The sequence below is a fragment of the Mustela nigripes genome, chromosome 13 (genome assembly GCF_022355385.1).
Source record: "Mustela nigripes isolate SB6536 chromosome 13, MUSNIG.SB6536, whole genome shotgun sequence".
NCBI classification, from domain to species: Eukaryota; Metazoa; Chordata; class Mammalia; order Carnivora; family Mustelidae; genus Mustela; species Mustela nigripes.
The window spans coordinates 31,278,570-31,291,061 of record NC_081569.1 but is presented as its reverse complement, the minus strand read 5'-3'; the positions used below and the strand labels follow the sequence as shown (position 1 = coordinate 31,291,061).

At 39.9% G+C, this 12,492-nt stretch overlaps 1 protein-coding gene across 3 annotated transcripts in view; it reads left to right on the top strand.

The window, feature by feature from the left end:
• Positions 1-12,492, top strand: part of BBS4 (Bardet-Biedl syndrome 4) — a 56,643-nt gene that overhangs the window by 26,002 nt on the left and 18,149 nt on the right. For all 3 annotated transcript variants that reach the window (XM_059371887.1, XM_059371886.1, XM_059371888.1), the window contains exons 3-4: positions 9,063-9,142; positions 12,332-12,395. In XM_059371887.1, the coding sequence (XP_059227870.1) occupies positions 9,063-9,142; positions 12,332-12,395 (144 nt within the window). The remainder of the gene's footprint in view (positions 1-9,062; positions 9,143-12,331; positions 12,396-12,492) is intronic.

Genomic DNA, 12,492 nt, shown 5'->3' with positions numbered 1-12,492 from the left:
TTTAAAGATTTTATTTATTTATTTGACAGACAGAGATCACAAGCAGGCAGAGAGGCAGGCAGAGAGAGAGGAGGAAGCAGGCTCCCTGCTGAGCAGAGAGCCCGATGTGGGACTCGATCCCAGGACCCTGAGATCATGACCTGAGCCGAAGGCAGCGGCTTAACCCACTGAGCCACCCAGGCGCCCCATAGTTTTTAATTTTTTTAAGATTTTATTTGTTTGTTAGAGAGAGAGACAGAGCACAAGCACAGGCAGACAGAGTGGCAGGCTAGAGGCACAGGGAGAAGCAGGCTCCCTGCCGAGCAAGGAGCCCGATGTGGGACTCGATCCCAGGATGCTGGGATCATGACCTGAGCCGAAGGCAGCCGCTTAACCAACTGAGCCACCCAGGTGTCCCAGTTTTTAATTTTTTTAAACGTGCTAATATTCCATTGTATGTCTTAATATACCAGTTATCCATTCTCTTACTGATGAACATTTGTGTTGTTTCCAGTTTTTGACTGTTATGTAAAAGCTTCTGTGAACATTCATTTATGTATTTTTTTGTGTGTGAGTGACATGTGTTTTAATCTCTCAACAGTAAGTACCTGGGGAATGAAATTGCTGGGTCATATATAAACTGTATGTATTAACTTTAAATGAGCCTGCCAGACTGGTTGCTATAAATGCTTTGGTACTCTCAGTCTTTTTCATATTAGACATGCTGGTAAATATGTTGTAGTATCTTATTGTGACTTTAATTTGCTTTAAATTTATCACTGGTGATGTTGAATACTTTTTCAACAATACTTACTGATCACTTACTTTGTGAAAGAAATATTCAAGGCTTTTGCCTGTTTTGAAATTGGGTTATTTGTTTTCTTCTTATTGATTTGTAAGAATTCTGTACTGGGGATACAAGTTCTTTTGTCTGTTCTACATATTATGATTCATTCCCGACTGATTCTTTCCTGTTCACTTTCTTAATGCATATTTTGATGATTTTAATTTTTAGAAGTTTTCATTTTGATGAGGCTGATTTATGTTTTTTTCTTTTATGATTAATGCTTTTTGTGTCTTGAGAAATTTACCCTTAGTCACAGAGTTTTGTGCCCCCTCCTCTTCTGTACTGGTATTGTAGAAATTAATTCTTTTTGTGAAGGAGGTATTTACTTTGATTGATGACACTTTTTAAAAATCAGTACGTAGCATGCATAAAAAAGTGCATAGATCATAATTGTATAGCCTCAATAAATTTTCACAGCATCCCAGAGGCCCTCCCTCCTGCTCCCTACTACTCCCAAATGTGGTTACTTATATCTGACTTAAAGTATGTGGATCAGTTTTGCTGTGCTTTTGAACTTAATATAAACAGAATCATTTAGTATGTACTTAAAAAATATCTTTTTGTACCTTTTTCATTTGTTATATAGTATTCCACTATAAGGCTATACCCTAGTTTATTCAGTTTACTCTTTATTTGTTTGTTTATTTATTTTTAAGTTTTTATTTATTTCTGAGAGAGAGCAAGTGAGCACCAGAGGAGGGGCAGTGGGAGAAGGGAGAAGCAGCCTCCTTGCTGAGCAGGGAGCCTAATTCGGGGCTTGATCCCAGGACCCTGGGTTCATGACCTGAGCTGAAGGCAGATGCTTAACCGACTGAGCTACCCAGGTGCCCCTGTTCAGTTTACTCTTGATGAACATTTGGGATACTTTGATTTTAAGGTGTTATGCATAAGGCCACAATGAAGTTATTTGGGTATACACATGTACTTAGGAGTAGGATTGCTTGGTCAGTGGAAGGATAGATTTAGGTTCAGTAGATATAAGTAGGCAGTTTCCAGATATGTTTAATCTCTTTTGTATGCGTGTATACATGTGCATTTGTCTCCATGCATTTCTATAGGCATAGAAATTCCTTAAAAATAAAAAGTTCTCTTCTGCTTTTCCTATCATAGAAAAACCTTTAAATCGAATTTAATTTTGTGTTGCTAAGTTACATCTAGTTGACAGCACAAACACATTTTAAAATTGGAAAATCTTTAATGGTTGGGCAGACACTTGGTGTAGTTTAATGAGTAACCATGAAGATTTGGGTTATAGCCCTGCCTCATTCATTAATTAGCTGGTGAAAGTGAGCAAATCACTTAGCCTCTGGAGTCTTAATTTCCTCATCTGCTGTGTTGGAATAGTCCATGAGGTATAGAACTTGCTAGCCTCAAAGGACCATTCAGTGGACTAGTAGGGGAGGAAAACACTTTGATGTGGATATATACGAAATATATATATAAATAAATTATATATTCTAATATATTCTGTGTACTTAGAGAATATAAGTAATTCATATGAATCAATATATAATAATAAAAATTTATTAATATAAATGGGGGGATACATACATACCCATGCATCCCTAAAAAGGATAAATGTAATTGTTAAATTTTGATTTGAGTAAGTAAAATAGGATATGTAGTAAAACCATAATTGATTTTTTTTGGTCATAATTGATCTTTTTATATGACTTTTTCTTTCTTCCTCATCTATTTTAAGCTCACAAGAAGCAAACCAATTGGATAGGAAATAATTTAAGAATAATAACCTTTTAAAAGCCAGTTTCTGGCATTTATATAGGGGGAGTACTGACTTGGTCCTGTGTCCTCTTCCTTCTCCATCATCATTTATGAACAGAGTCGATGTTTCTGCTGATCCTGGACCTATTTGCCCTCAGATCCATTCCTCACCCTTCCCTTCTTTGCTGTGTCTTGTGAAGAGCTGACACTTGCAGACTTCTTTCCTTAACAGGCCTCTGTGTCAGCAGTTTCTGTCTGGGTTAGCAGGTGAGAGGAACTGGAAGGAGATTAGAGGGCAGGAGGAAGAACAACGTAGGGTTTTCCTCCCTTTATTTTTGCTTGGGGAAGTTGGAGGAGTGGGTGGTCTCTGGAAGCATCTCTTCTGTTGCTTCTGCCAGTCAGGCCATCTTGTTTTTAGTTTCTTCCTGGTACCTTCGGCCTTGGATACTGGTAGCAACATATTTCCTCCCCTTTTCTCTTCCAGTGGTAGATTTTTTTGCTCCCATGCTAACCTCTGATTTGCCCCACCATTCCCTGGTGGGCCTCTCATTTCTTTCATCACCCGTTTACTGCTTTGAAGTCGCTCTGTTTTAAATTCTCAAGTGGTTCTCATGTTCCCTTGTTAGACCCTGACTGATAGAAAGCTCAGATTGATAGTAATAAAGATGTCTTAAATTTACGTTTGTTTCAAGATTTGTCCTCTTTCTAAAAATTCTGGTATAGTTAACATACAGTGTTATATTAGTTTCGAGTGTATAGTATAGTGATTCAGCAGTTCCATATATTACTCAGTGCTAATCAAGGTAAGTTTACTCTTAATCCCTTTACTTTTTCCCGCCCCAGCATGGTCGGTTTGCTCTCTGTCTGAGTCTGTTTTTGGTTTGTCTGTTTTTCCCCGCTTTGTTCGTTTTGATTCTTAAATTCCTCATATGAGTGAAATCATATGGTATTTGTCTTTTTCTGACTGACTTATTTCACTTAACATTATACTTTTTAGATCCATCCATGTTGCCGCAAATGGCAAGATTTCATTCTTTTTTATGGCTGAGTAATATTCTATGCACACATGTATAGACACACACACACACACACACACACCCCACATCTTCTTTATCAATCCATCTGTCGATGGACACTTGGACTGCTTCCATAATCTGGCTATTTTAAATACTGCAATAAACATAGGAGTGCATGTATTTTTTTGAATTAGTGTTTCCGTGTTTTGGGGGGTCAATACCTAGTAGTGGAATTATTAGATCATATGGTAATTCTGTTTTTAACTTTTTGATGAATCTTCATACTGTCTTCCACAGTGGCTGCACCAGTTTGCATTCCCACCAACAGCTCAAAAGGGTTCCTTTTTCTCCACATCCTCACCAACAATTGTTGCTTCTTGTGTTGTTGATTCTGACAGTTGTCAAGTGAGAGCTCATTGTGGTTTTGATTTGCATTTACCTGATGATGAGTGGGGTTAAGCATCTTTTCATGTATCTGTTAGCCATCTATATGTCTTTGGAAAAATGTTCATGTCTTCTGCCCATTTTTAATTGGATTACTTTTGGGGTGTTAAGTTGTGTAAGGTCTTTATGTATTTGGATACCAATCCCTTACCAGATATGTCATTTACAAATATCTTCTTCCATTCAGTAGGTTGTCTTGTCTTCCAGTTTTGTTGGTTTCCTTTACTGTCCAGAAGCTTTTTATTTTGATGTAGTCCCAATAGTTTATTTTTACTTTTATTTCCCTTGCCTCAGGAGAAGATTTGTTGTATCTTCCAATGTCCCAAATAATATATGGAAGTAGAAAAGTATTATTAGTTCTGTTATAATATGAGGAAATTAGCATTTATTGAATGGCCACTTTCAGATTTTTCATAATTTTCCACTGAAAATTATTATTATTTTTAAAGATTTTTTTTTTTTTTTTGTCAGAGAGAGAGAGCGCGCGTGAACACAGGCAGACAGAATGGCAGGCAGAGGCAGAGGGAGGAGCAGACTCCCTGCCGAGCAAGGAGCCCGATGTGGGACTCGATCCCAGGACGCTGGGATCATGACCTGAGCCGAAGGCAGCTGCTTAACCAACTGAGCCACCCAGGCGTCCCAAAGATTTTATTTATTTATTTGACAGAGATCACAAGTAGGCAGAGAGGCAGGCAGGGGAGTAGGGGAAGCAGGCTCCAGAGCAGAGAGCCCGATGTGGGGCTCAATCCCAGGACCCTGGGGATCATGACCTGAGCTGATGGCAGAGGCTTTAGCCCACTGAGCCACCAAGGCACCCCTGAAAATTATTTTTTAAAGATTTTACTTATTTATTTGAGACAAGAGATGACAGTCAGTGGGGATGGTAGAGGGAGAAGCAGACTCCTCACTGAGCAGGGAGCCTGATATAGGACTTGATCCCAGAACCCTGGGATCATGACCTAAGCCGAAGGCAGACGCTTAACTGAGCAAGCCAGGCACCCTCCACTGAAAGTTACTGAGGGAAAAATGGGGTCCCAGAGAAGTTAAATAATTTGCTATAGGTCCCCAGAAGGTTGTACTGAATCAGGATGGGAATTCTACATAAAAAACCATGTGCTATGTCTGCTCATCCTGGAAGAGATCCTTTATCAAAGAAGGCTTCATTTATGATGTACTTACAAAAGTGTTAATTGTTTTAGAAAATTTTTCAACTGAAAGTTCAAAGCACAATAACTTTCTGCTCAGCCCTCATATATCCAGGATGTTATTTCCTAGCATTAATCAAAGTGTAATATAACATTTGAGTTAGGGCCATTACTGAGAGAATTTGGCATCTAGGGCAAATTACAAGGGAGAAGGATTCTTACAGTTGTCACGTTTATTTGGTTATGTAGTTGTTTCACATAGAAGTCTAGTGTACCCTTAGAGGGGGAAGGGAAGAGGAGGGATGTCACAAAAGAGTAGAATGGGGTCAGGAGAAGAGAAGGGCCAAGGCAGTATGGTTGCCAGGTTGCCAGCCTTCCACCCACACTGCCTTGGTGATGACGAAAGGGCAGTGTGGGAACTGGAGATACGGATGAAGTTTTTGTACAGTAGCTGAAAGACATCACCTTGTCTTCGTCTCATCAGCTGGCCCTCTGATCTCTGTGGTAATAGAGGCTCCTGAAGTGTAGCATCAGAGATGACCACAATTCTTCACTGTAAAATAGAGGAGGCTCGACTTTGCCTTTATTGTGCCTTTTTTTTAGAGGATCTTTTGTGTAGGTAATTCTCATAATACTTGTGAAAACATGTAGAAACTAGTACTCCTGTTTGTAGGGAATTGGAGTGGGCAATGATTTGGAATACAAGAAATTCAATTCACACATTTACAGGTAAATTCTAACTATAGACTCAAGATTCTGAGGCATCCAGAATTCCCTCATCTTTGAAAAATAACTAATAATACAGATAATAAAAATAGAACAACAGTTCAAACTTGTAGGACTTAATTGTGTGCCAGAAATTGAACCTCTGTATATTGTCTTTCAATCTTCCCAACTCTGTGAGAGTATTATATTCCTTGACCCTCCTACTTAAAGATGTAACCTCTTACTCTGTACTCCTCGTCCCACTTCTCTTGCTTTTTTTCCATAGAAAAATATCACTCATATATATTATCTATCCCTTCTGCTAGCACACTCTGATTTCCCCCCAAATCTGTCCCCACCGATTTAAGGCAGGAGGTCAGCTTTGTTCACTTTTGTATCCCCAGTGCCTAGAACAGTACCTGGCACATGGTAGATACTCAGTGAATATTTGTTGAATGAATGAATGACTCTCTGTTTTATAGATGGGTTAACTGTATATTTCCCAAGATCATACAATAATAGGACAGTTATGGGGCACTAAAATGATTTCTAAAATCTCTGATGAAGGTAAAATTCTCTTAGCATTTAGACAAACTCTGTCTCCAGTAGTGTGAAATGACCGTTAAGCCTTTGGATTTGATGATGCCTTCCCTTCTTCTAATCTCTAGGTCTTCCTTGAGCCTTTGGGCTCAAGCTGCCCTGCAAATTGAATATTTTTTTTCTCCATTTTTCATCCAGGAAACGGAGAAAATTACTCATCTGTCATTGTGAGATTTTAATAGTAGCAAAACTCAGATTTGCTTTTTATGAATTTTTTCTACAGCTGAAACCTATAGAAGTAGTGATACTTCATGATATTTTGAACTCAGAGATATCAGTGTCTCCTACTCTTGCCCTTCAGAGGGTAGGTGACAGAGTGGTAGGCTGTACAAATGAGACTTAGCCCTAGATGACTCACTGAGCCACTAATCCCGGAACTACACTTACAGTGTAGCTCTCTACCCACTTTACATGCGTGTGTGCGCACACACACCCCTTCACCCACACCCACCTCTAAGCTTAGTGATTTGTATGGCCTTTAATAGGAAATTTAATTCCAGAAGTGGTCAGGTGGAATGTAAATGGCTTAAGATCTGTTGACTGATGGGGCTTGAGGAAAGAGAAGGAAGGAAACAAAAGTCATCGAAGATCCTCAGATAGGTCCTTGCTGACTAGCAAGGTCCCACCCTGAGTATGGGTTACTGGAAGATGAGTCCGCTACTTAACATTTTGCCTTTTTTCCCTTCCTTCTGGCATAGAAAACCATAGCCGTACTTTCTTGTCATAATTTTATCTTATAAATTCCATTGATATTCCCTACTGTGTTCTGGCTCCACTGACTCTGGGTCACAATAAGGCTTTTTTTCCTTCCTGTCATTTTATGGACCTATAAGTCTTAGGTTTTCCATTAATGTATCTTCTAAGGTTATGAAACAAATGATTGCAAATAATTAGAAATCATTTCCATCATGTTTCCCGCTATATTCTTTCTTTTACATTTTTGAGAGAGAGTATTTCAAATATGTATTAAAGTGCATAGAAAAACACGAACCTCCATGTACTGACTGGCCAGATTTAATAAATAAAAACATTTAGTCACGTATCCTTTAGTGATTTTTATTTTTTTGAGAAATTAAAGCATTAAAGAACTAAGGTCTCCCCCCACCCCTTTTTTAAGAGTCGGTTGTGTAGGGGCAGAGGGAGAGAGAGACTTTTTTTTTGAAGATTTTATTTATTTACTTGACAGAGAGAGAGAGTGAGGGAGGGAACACAAGCTGGGAGATTGGAAGAGGGAGAAGTAGACTCCCTGAGGAGCATGGAGCCCAATGCGGAGCTTGATCCCAGGACCCTGGGACCATGACCTGAGCTGAAGGCAGACGCTAAATGACTGAGCCACCCAGGTGCCCTGAGAGAGACTCTTAAGCAGGTTCCACTCCTAGTGTGGAGCCGGATGTGGGGCTGGATCCCATGACCCTGAGATCATGACCTGAGCCAAAATCAAGAGTCAGGTGCTTAACCAGCTGAGCCATGCAGGTGCCCCTGAAGTCTCCTTTTTAAAACTTTCCTCCCTCCCCCTTCCTCACCACTGTTCTGAGTTTGGTGTGAATCCTTCTCTCTCTCTCTCTTTTTTTCTCCACAGAAAAGTAATTTCTTAATAAATTTTTTTAAAAGATTTTATTTCTGGGCGCCTGGGTGGCTCAGTGGGTTAAGACCTCTGCCTTCAGCTCAGGTCATGATCCCAGGGTCCTGGGATCGAGCCCTGCCTCGGGCTTTCTGCTCAGCGGAGAGCCTGCTTTCTCCTTTCTCTCTCTGCCTGCCTCTCTGCCCACTTGTGATTTCTGTCTGTCAAATAAATAAATAAAAATCTTAAAAAAAAAGATTTTATTTCTTTATTTATATATATAGAGAGAGCACAAGTAGAGTGGCAGGCAGAGGGGGAGGGAGAAGCAGGCTCCCCGCTGAGTAGGGAGCCTGATGAGGGTCTCGATCCCAGGACACTGAGATCATGACCCAAGCCGAAAAACAGCCTCTTAACTGACTGAGCCACCCAGGCGCCTCTCTTAATGAATTTTTACCCATATTTTTAAACTTTTGAATTCAAAGGGATAGTAACTTATTTTAGGGTTTATCATAAATCGTTTTCAGTGACTCCAATAGATTTTTTGTCATTGTTGCCTTCTCATTCCTGGGCAGCAGTGTATAATATTTTACCTTCTATTGCTAGGACTGTGTTTAACTATTTTTGGTCCTCTGATCTATCAGATAGGACATTAGATGTTGGTAATATTCCTGAAATACGCTTTAGAGAGTCATCTTATTCACCTTCAATAACCAGGGAGAGAGAAAGCAAGAAGAGACAAAAGATGATTTTATTTTTCTCAGGCCAAGTTGTGATCTGAGAAACTGATGTCAAGCCACAAAAACTGACGAGAAGCATACAAAAACTGAGGAGAAGCATATATTCAATGTGTAATAGTAGGACAAGTATCTTGTAGTTTAAAAATCTACACATTTAGATGTGTATTTCGATGATATTCTTGTGGCAGCAGCATGAAGGATTTAATGTGATCCTGCAGTATGTCTCTAGTTACATGTGAGCACAATGCTTAAGGGGAAAATCTAATAACGACTGTGGTGTTTGTTTTGTTAAAATATGCTGCCCAGGTCAAGAGTTTCCAATTTTGGAGAAGCAGAACTGGTTAATACATCTCCACTATATCCGGAAGGATTACGAAGCATGCAAGGTGAGTGAATATAACGATAGAGCCGTGAGAGGCAGGCCGAACTACCAATGTTTAGTACCAGCATGAATCTTAAAAGGATTCTTTCTTTCGTTCTATGATATTGTCCCTTTATTGTTTCCCTTCTCCTTTTTCCATTTCCTAATTTTGGCTTCTCTTCCCCTTTATTTCTTAAGAGCTGGGGATGGTCCTAGGTCCCATCCTTAACCACTTTTTCTGCGCATTTCGTACATTTGCTCTGGTCTTCAGACCAAGCTGATGCCTACTGGCGCTTCACAGGCGTTTCAGGTTTAGCTTTTCTGTAGTTGAATTAATCTACTTTCCTCCAGACCTATTCCTTCTCTTGTACGCTGTTGCAGGGATAGGTACCTTCATTCATCCATCTGTCTGTCAGAATCCCCTGACCCATTTTCCCTAATGTATTATAAATAATCATTACATTCTGGAGATCCTTGTCTATTATCTCTTGAAATGGTCCACTTTCTTCTCTCTCTAGGCCTTAGTTAATTTCCATCATTTTCTGTTTAAATCACTGTAAGAATCCTTATACTAATCTTGCCTCCTTTCCATCTGTTTTCAACAGTGCTCCAAAAATGACTTTTCTATAAAGCAAGTAGAATCAGGTTACTTCCTGCTTAAAACTTACCAAGATTCTCCCATTGCTCTCAACTTTTTTAGCATGGCATTTGAAGCCTTTTTCTCCCTGACACTCTTAGCCACCGAGCTTCTCCTCCAATCCCTGCCAACACAGGATTTTAAAACTGTTGACTCCAGAAGGCTTTCCTTGATTCTCTTAAGTTAGACTCAAGAGTTCTTTGAACTCCTAGCTCATCCTGGGCTTAGCCTGTCACAGGAGGAAGAGAGAGCCTATATTTTGATATCAGACAGCCCCTGGCATCTACAGTGATGCCTGGAACTCTTTTCATATTTTCTTTAGCTTGCCTAGATTCTAGATGAGGGTTGGCAAGCTTTTCTGTAAGGAGCCAGATGGTAAATATTTTGGGCTTGTAGGCCACAGTCTCTGTTTCATATTCTTCATCTTCTCTTCTTTTTTTTTTTATAACCCTTTAAAAATATGCAAACTACTCTTAGTTTGAGAGCTTTACAAAAACAGACTGTGTGTCCTAGATTTGGCCTCTGGGCCATAGTTTGCTGACCCCTGTTCTATAATAAGTAAACACAAGAGAGTTGAGATTTCAAAAAAATTCCAGACAAACATTATTAGTAGTTATTTGTATTCTATAGATTTCTTACGTATCTCTTTGCCATGTCTACCTTTTCTTTTCTTTTTTTTTTAATTTTTAATTTAAATTCAGTTTAGTTAACATATACTGTATTATTAGTTTCAGGGGTAGAATTTAGTGATTCATGAGTTGCATATAACACTCAGTGCTCATTATATCAAGTGCCCTCCTTAATTCCCATCACCCAGTTATCCCATCCCCCCACCCAGCTCTCCTCAGCTTTCCTACAGTTAAGAATCTTACGGTTTGCCTCCCTCTCTGTTTTCATCTTACTTTTTTTTCCCTTTTCCCTGTGTTCATCTGTTTTCTTTTCTTTTCCTTTTTTTTTTTTTTAAAGATTTTATTTATTTATTTGAGAGAGAGAGCACAAGAGGTGGGGAGGGGCAGAGGGAGAGGAAAAAGCAGACTCCCCACTGAGCAGGAAGCCCAATGCGGGGCTTGATCCCAGGACCCTGGATGATGATCTGAGCTGAAGGCAAACATCCAACTGACTGAGCCACCCAGGTGCCTCATCTGTTTTGTTTCTTAAATTCTACATATAAGTGAAATCATATGGTATTTGTCTTTCTTTGACTTTTTTTGTGCAGCATAATACCCTGTAGTTCCATCCACAACGTTGCAAATGGCCAGATTTCATTCTTTTTGATGACGGAGTAATATTCTCTTTTTTTTTTTTTTTTTAAAGATTTTATTTATTTATTTGACAGAGAGAGATCACAAGTAGGCAGAGAGGCAGGCAGAGAGAGAGAGAGAGGAGGAAGCAGGCTCCCTGCCGAGCAGAGAGCCCGATGCGGGACTCGATCCCAGGACTCTGAGATCATGACCTGAGCTGAAGGCAGCGGCTTAACCCACTGAGCCACCCAGGCGCCCGACGGAGTAATATTCTATTGTGTATATACCCCACGTCTTTTGTAATCATTCATCTGTCAGGGGACATCGGAGCTCTTTCCATAGTTTGGCTGTTATGGACATTGCTGCTATAAACAGTGGGGTGCAGGTGCCCCTTGGAATCATGTTCTGTATCCTTTGGATAAATACCTAGAAGTGCAATTGCTGGGTGGTAGGGTAACTCTATTTTTAACTCTTTGAGGAACCTCCATATTGTCTTCCACAGTGGCTACATCAGTTTGCATTCCCAACAATGTAAGAGGGCTCCCCTTTCTCCACATGCTCACCAACCCCTATTGTTTACTAACTTGTTAATTTTAGCCATTCTGTCTGGTGTGAGCTGGTATCTCATTGTGGTTTTGATTTGTATTTCTCTGATGCCCAGTGAGGTAGAGCATCTTTTCATGTGTCCGTTGACCATTTAGATGTCTTCTTTGGAGAAATGTCTGTTCATGTCTTCTGCCCATTTCTTGACTGGATGGACTTTTGTGTTTTGGGTGTTGAGTTTGGTAAGTTCTTAATAGATGTTGGATACCAGCCCTTTATCTGATATTTGCAAATATCTTCTCCCATACTATGGGTTGCCTTTTAGTTTTGTTGACCGTTTCATTTGCTGTGCAAAAGCTTTTTTATCCTAATGAAGCCCCAGTAGTTCATTTTTTATTTTGTTTCCCTTGCCTTTGGAGACGAGGGAAGTTGCTGTGGCTGATGTCAAAGAGGTTGCTGCCTCTGTTCTCCTTTAGGATTTTTTTTTTTTTTTTTAGATTTTTATTTATTTATTTGACAGACAGATCACAAGTAGGCAGAGAGGCAGGCAGAGAGAGGAGAGAGGAGGAAGCAGACTCCTCGCCGAGCAGAGAGCCCAATGTGGGGCTCCATCCCAGGACCCTGGGATCATGACCTGAGCCGAAGGCAGAGGCTTTAACCCACTGAGCCACCCAGGCGCCCCTCTCCTCTAGGATTTTGATAGATTCCTGTCTCACAGCCTATACCTACCTTTTCTTAAAAACACCTCAAGACACTGAACTACTACTCAGAAGTATTTTTCTTCCTCTTTCAGGCTGTTATCAAAGAGCAGCTTCAGGAGACTCAGGGCTTATGTGAATATGCTATCTATGTCCAAGGTAAGACATATATTTCTTCTCTTCTTGATAGAGAAATGCATACTTTGCCTAGGTTCTGAAAGAAGAGCAAACTACCTATGAACACTTCAAAGTCAAA